Consider the following 5,723-nt stretch of genomic DNA (forward strand, 5'->3'; position numbering starts at 1 on the left):
TTGCCTCCTAGTTCTTTATTTCCTTTTACTTTCCTCTTGTCCCACGATCATGCTCAGCCTTCATTTGGGTTTCAGTAATTCCTCTCGGTTACATTAATTACCTTTGATCATGCCCTACCAGGCCTCCTACACCCTCCTCAACACCGATTTGGATCACTTGTTATTCCCTTGTCCCTGGGTTTGTTAACAATCTGGTGCTATTTTCAAGGAGGGCTTCCTATCCTTACCCTCTTGCCAATTATTTGAAAGAGTCTGGCTGCACTGGCTAAGGTGGCTTGAGGGATAAGGCAGTCTTTAACCCCTATCTACCTGGTTAGCCTAGCCGAACCTGCCTTTCCTTACCCTAGGACTCTTTCAGCCCAGGGACCAAAATTGGGAGAATCAGAAAGGACCCTATGTATCAGCAGGACCTGATTTTGGGAAGAGTATGATAGGACCAGCAGGAAATAGCTATGGGTGTTTTGACAACTCTACAGGTGAACTGGGCCCTTCATTTATTCAGTTACAGATTTGAATGGTATGTACTAGGCATGGTTCAAAGCAATGGGAATCAGCTAAACAGAATGGCTCTTAAGCATATGGAGCTCACCTCTATGTGACAAGTGCTAAACGCTATAACTGAAAGCCAGATTCTCTGCTGGCAAGTGGGTTTTGACTTACAGTGACATTTTTGGGTGACTTAAAATGACCTTTTGGGCAGAGTAGAACTGCCCCTGAGGGTTTCCAAGACTAAGTTTTGGGGGGAGCAAAGTGCCTTGTCTTTTCCTCACAGCTATTTGTGGGGACCTTGTGCTTAGCAGTGCAATACAACCCATTATGCCAAGCACTACTGGCAGTGAGTAAGACATTGGCAGAGTGACAGGAGTATCATATAGGAATTGGAAGGAAAGTCTTTCTGATATTGGTGGCATTTAGCAAAAACTCAGAAGAAATGAGATAAAGCTCTTATAGACATATACATGTCTGGATATAGATAAGTCTGACCAAGAACTGAGTAGAAGTCCTGGGCAGGGCATCATCCCCTGAACTTTCCAAAGTGCCGAATCACTCTTCCAAGGGCTCGAAGGCATATGTCCTATCTCCCGTATTTGACGAACCCAGAGTGTGTGAAAGAAATGCACCCCTTTGTCCAAAGTCCATTTGGCAGATGTTAGGTGCCGTCAAGTTGGCTACTACCCATAGTGACCCTATGCATAATAGAATGCAACACTGCACGGTCCTTTGCCATACTCACAATGGTTCTTATGCCTGAGCCCATTTTCACAGCTACGGTGTCAGTCCATCTCGTTGAGGGCCTTCCTCCCTCACACTGCTCCTCTACCAAGCATGGTGTCCTTCTCCAGGGACTGGTCTCTCCTGACAACATGTCCAAAGCATGTAAGATGAAGTCTTGTCATCCTTGCCCCCAAGGAGCACCCTGGCCCTACAAGAGAGAACAGTTTTCTCTTTGAGCAGTTCATGGTACTTTGAATATTTTTCTCCAGCACCACAGTTCAAATACATCAATTCTTCTATAGTCTTCCTTATTCAGTGTCCAACTTTCACATGCATGTGAGGCAATGGACGTTATCATGGCTTAGGTTAAGTGCACCTTTGTCCTCAAAGTAACATCCTTTTCAATACTTGGTGCAACAGATTTGACTAATTTAATAGGTCTTTTGATCTCTTTACTGTTGCTTCCAGTGCATTGATTGTGGATTCAAGCAAAACAAAATCCTTAACAACTTCAACCTTTTCTCCAGTTACTCATTGGTCCAATTGTGAGGATTTTGGTCATCTTTACATTGAGCTGTAATCCATCAGTAAGCAAGGTTGTATCACCTGCATATCTCAGGTTGTTAATAAGCCTTCCTCCAATTCCAATTCTGATGCGGCACTCTTTTCATATAATCCAGCTTTTATGATGATTTGCTCAGCATATAGATTGAACATTATGGTGAGAAGATACATTCCTGATGCACATCTTTCCTGATTTTTTTTTAAATCTTTCCTGATTTTTAAACCATGCAGTATTCCCTTGTTTTGTTCGCAAAACTGCCTCTTGATCCAGTACAAGTTCCTCAAGAGCACAGTGGGCCAGTAGGGGTAGAGAATCCAGGGAAGCCAGAAACCAACTCAAGCCAAGACGTGCGCCACGGCGGGGTGCGAAAATGGAGGCGCCCCGCCTCCTGGGGGCGGACTTAGCTCTGATGCGCTTGCTGGAGCGGCAAGGGGAAAACCAAAGGAAGGCGAGCGGCCCATTACAAGTGGTGTTTCCTCCCCGCTCCGCCAGGGGCCGCTGTGGTGCCCTTGGGTCGACTCAGCGCATCCCAGATTAGGCGGAAGCGGCTCTCTGGCCTGTGGTTTATAGGCCTCTCTTGTGCTTTCTACTTCCTCTTTTATCACGGACCCGCCAACATGGTAGGTATCTTGGTGCTTTACCGCTGTCCTTACAATCGTTTGCCATCCGCAGCATTCCGCGACCTGCAGCCAGCCAAGAAGAACTCCGAACCTGGTAGACTTGGGGCCCTGCCAGCCTCGGGCCTCAGCGGGCACCGTCGGGCTATTCCGGCCCAGTCCCGGTGCTCCCCGGCATCGCCGGGCCGTTCGGCCCCAGACCCACTCCCCGCCGGGCTGGACGCCTCACTTCACCCCGGTGGGGCGCGCCGCGCTCGAATTGTGCTGTCTTCTCCACCCGCAGGGCCGCGTTCGCACCAAAACCGTGAAGAAGGCGGCCCGGGTCATCATTGAGAAGTACTACACACGCCTGGGTAACGACTTCCACACCAACAAGCGCGTGTGCGAGGAGATCGCCATTATTCCCAGCAAGAAGCTCCGCAACAAGATAGCGGGGTGAGTGGAGGAGGCGCGGACCTCGCGGGCCTTCTGCGGCCCGGAGGAGAGTGCGCCGGGGCTTTCCTTAGCACGAGTCGGCCCGGGGCTCCGGCGAGCGCGGGGCTTTGTCTTGGCCGAATTTGTGGTTGGCATCGGTTTTCCTGACGAGTATATCCAACACTTGGTCGGCATTCACCCCTGTCAAGCCCCGTCGCCTCGTCGTTTCGTGGGCAGTGACTTGTGGAGTATGGACCAGGTGCCACTGCCTCGCAAAGTCTTCCTATACCAACGTAATCTGTAGAAAACAAACAGGAAGTGTCGCTGCAGCTAAATGCTGGATTTGCCTCCATGAACTACGGGATTCGGGGAAAACCGGGGGCGGGGTCATGTTACCCTTGGGAAGTTGAGTGTGTCACAGTAAGGGACAGGCACAGCGGAGCAACAGTTCCAAAGCTGTGTCTAGCGGGGCGGGTCAGCGACTCCCGGATGGTGAGCGCGCTGGATGCACCACATGTTGCTGTGTCCCGCTGCTGCTGTAGCTATGTCACACACTTGATGAAGAGGATTCAGAGGGGCCCCGTGAGAGGGATCTCCATCAAGCTGCAGGAAGAGGAGAGAGAAAGGAGAGATAATTACGTTCCTGAGGTAAGCTTCTGGGCCTTTCTGAAATGCTACAGCAAATTCTTGTGTATCTTTGAGGTGAGGTACCCCGCTTCCAGAGGACCCTCATAATCTGCCTGTCTTGTGTACCTATATGAGCCCTTGCTTGGTGCTGGCCGGACTGTTTCAAGTCCACGATATTTTTTTTAAAATGAAAGCCCTTGGTGGTTGGTTGTTAGGAGCACTGTCACATTTTTTGCTGACATGTTTTTCTAAAATATAAGCCCAGGTCTGTGTGGAGGTTATACTGCTCACCTTGAGGAATCTTATGACCCACATGCTTGTCTGCCACTTAACCTGGGGGCCGCAGCAGGGGTGGTGAGAGAGCTGGTTGACTGACAATTCTGGACCACCTCATTTCTTCTAGGTCTCAGCCTTGGACCAGGAGATTATTGAAGTGGATCCAGACACTAAGGAAATGCTGAAGCTTTTGGTAAGTTTGCTGGCTTCCTGAAGTAAGATTTCCCTGGCCAAGAACCACCAGCAGTTCTCCACTCTTCAAAGATAGTAAAACCCATTGCCCTCCAGTCAACTCCCACTTAGAAAATGACCTAATAGAGCAGAGCAGCCAGCCTCGTCTTCGTTTGGGGAATGGCCTGTGGGTTTGAGGCAGTAAGTCCAAGGTTAAATGGCCAGTAAGTGCCAGGATTTGGAGCCCCATCGACACTTACATCTGTCTTCTAAACTAGACTACTTCTAAAATGGTGGGGAATGTCTCTGGTTACTGAAAGGTGTGGCAATAAAACTTCACGAGGTCCTAATGCCCAGGTTTCCAAACCCAGTGACCTCTTTTGACTGCCCCTCAAGTCCACTCCTACAGGGTAGAACTGCCCTGAGTTTCGTTACCCCTTGACCTCTTCCATAGCTTTTAGGGTAGCCCTTTTTGTTGGTTCTATCCCTGATTCCTCACACTGGCTCCCCTCCATGCAGCTGACTCTGGTCTAGTAGTTTTCCCTCGGGGTGTAGTCTCATTTTTTTACATGGCTTGACATCTAAGACCTTGAACATAGCTTCAGATTGGCCAACTGTTGGCAGTTTGAGCAACTTTAGGTGTACTTTCTTGTGGTTACTAAATACTTAGAATATTTTCAAAGAACAAAGTGAACTCCGTGTGAACTGACGAGCTTTAGAAAAACTACCTGGAGCAAATAAAGTCTGCTGTGGGTCATTTCCTCCTGAAGTAACCACAATCCTAAATGTGACTTCTCCTTGGGACTTTTAAGAAGGTTTTATGAGGCTTGAAAGGAACATCAAGTTACAGGTGTGGGTTCTGATCTTTCTCTTCCACTAGTCCAGGCTTCCTCAACCTGCGGCCCACCGAGGACATTGATTCAGCCCACCGGGTGTTTTTGCCGCATTTATAAGATGTGTGCATGCAGTGTGCATTGGAATTTTTGTTCAGTTTTTGGTTTTTTTTTTTTAACACTATAGTCCGACCCTCCAACGGGTCTGAGGGACAGTGAACTGGCTCCCTGTTTAAAAGTTTGAGGACCCCTGCACTAGTCTGTATGGTGCCTGTCCCTGGGACCCTTCGCAAATGTTCCTTTTCTTAGTGTAATGCCTTGGGCTGCTATGGAGGGAGGGCACTCCAGTTTGCTCTTGGGAGAGATGGTTTTGTCCAGAGGGGACAGGTTAACTGTTGACACTTGGTTTTCATGCCTGGAGGGTGCTGTCATCTAGTAGGTAAAGGCCAGGGATCCTGTCACACCCTATAGCACAGGCTTAGCCAGATCCGGCACAAATCGTCAGGAGGCCCAGCTGAGTCATCTGCCAGAGTGTGCGGAACCAAGGAGAAGGCACTCCAGGCAGACAGCCATAAGTGTGCATAGGAGACTCGGGTCCGTGGAGGTGGTGGCCCTTATGGCAGGTTGGGTAAAAGTCTCGGCATTGGTTAGCAGGGTATGGTCTCCAGGTTTCTATTAAAGACAGATCTGGGGAAGTGCAGGTCCTGATGAATACCAGGTCTTTGTAATAGCTGACACTAAGGTGTGGGATCCCTCAGACCTAGACTAGGCTCCTTTGGGAGGTGGCCGGATGGACCCTTGGATTCCTGCTGGTGTTGCTGGGCCTCTGGCTATAGATCGCTGCAGTAAAACTCATTGCACCCATTTTGTTGTTGTAGGATTTTGGCAGTCTGTCCAACCTGCAGGTCACTCAGCCCACAGTTGGAATGAATTTCAAAACACCACGTGGAGCCGTTTGAATCCTATCCGCAATGCTGTAATATTGTCAATAAACCTGGGACACAC

At 49.2% G+C, this 5,723-nt stretch overlaps 1 protein-coding gene across 1 annotated transcript; it reads left to right on the forward strand.

The window, feature by feature from the left end:
- The first annotated feature begins 2,333 nt into the window (after positions 1–2,333).
- On the forward strand, positions 2,334–5,723 carry RPS17 (ribosomal protein S17). Its single transcript, XM_004708088.2, has 5 exons — positions 2,334–2,400; positions 2,681–2,832; positions 3,354–3,459; positions 3,842–3,907; positions 5,597–5,723. Exons 1-5 carry the CDS (start codon positions 2,398–2,400, stop codon positions 5,675–5,677), a joined length of 408 nt encoding a protein of 135 aa, XP_004708145.1. The 5' UTR covers positions 2,334–2,397; the 3' UTR covers positions 5,678–5,723.

The sequence above is a fragment of the Echinops telfairi genome, unplaced genomic scaffold (assembly GCF_000313985.2).
Source record: "Echinops telfairi isolate 266 unplaced genomic scaffold, ASM31398v2 ScPeMD7_7;HRSCAF=31, whole genome shotgun sequence".
Lineage (NCBI taxonomy): Eukaryota > Metazoa > Chordata > Mammalia > Afrosoricida > Tenrecidae > Echinops > Echinops telfairi.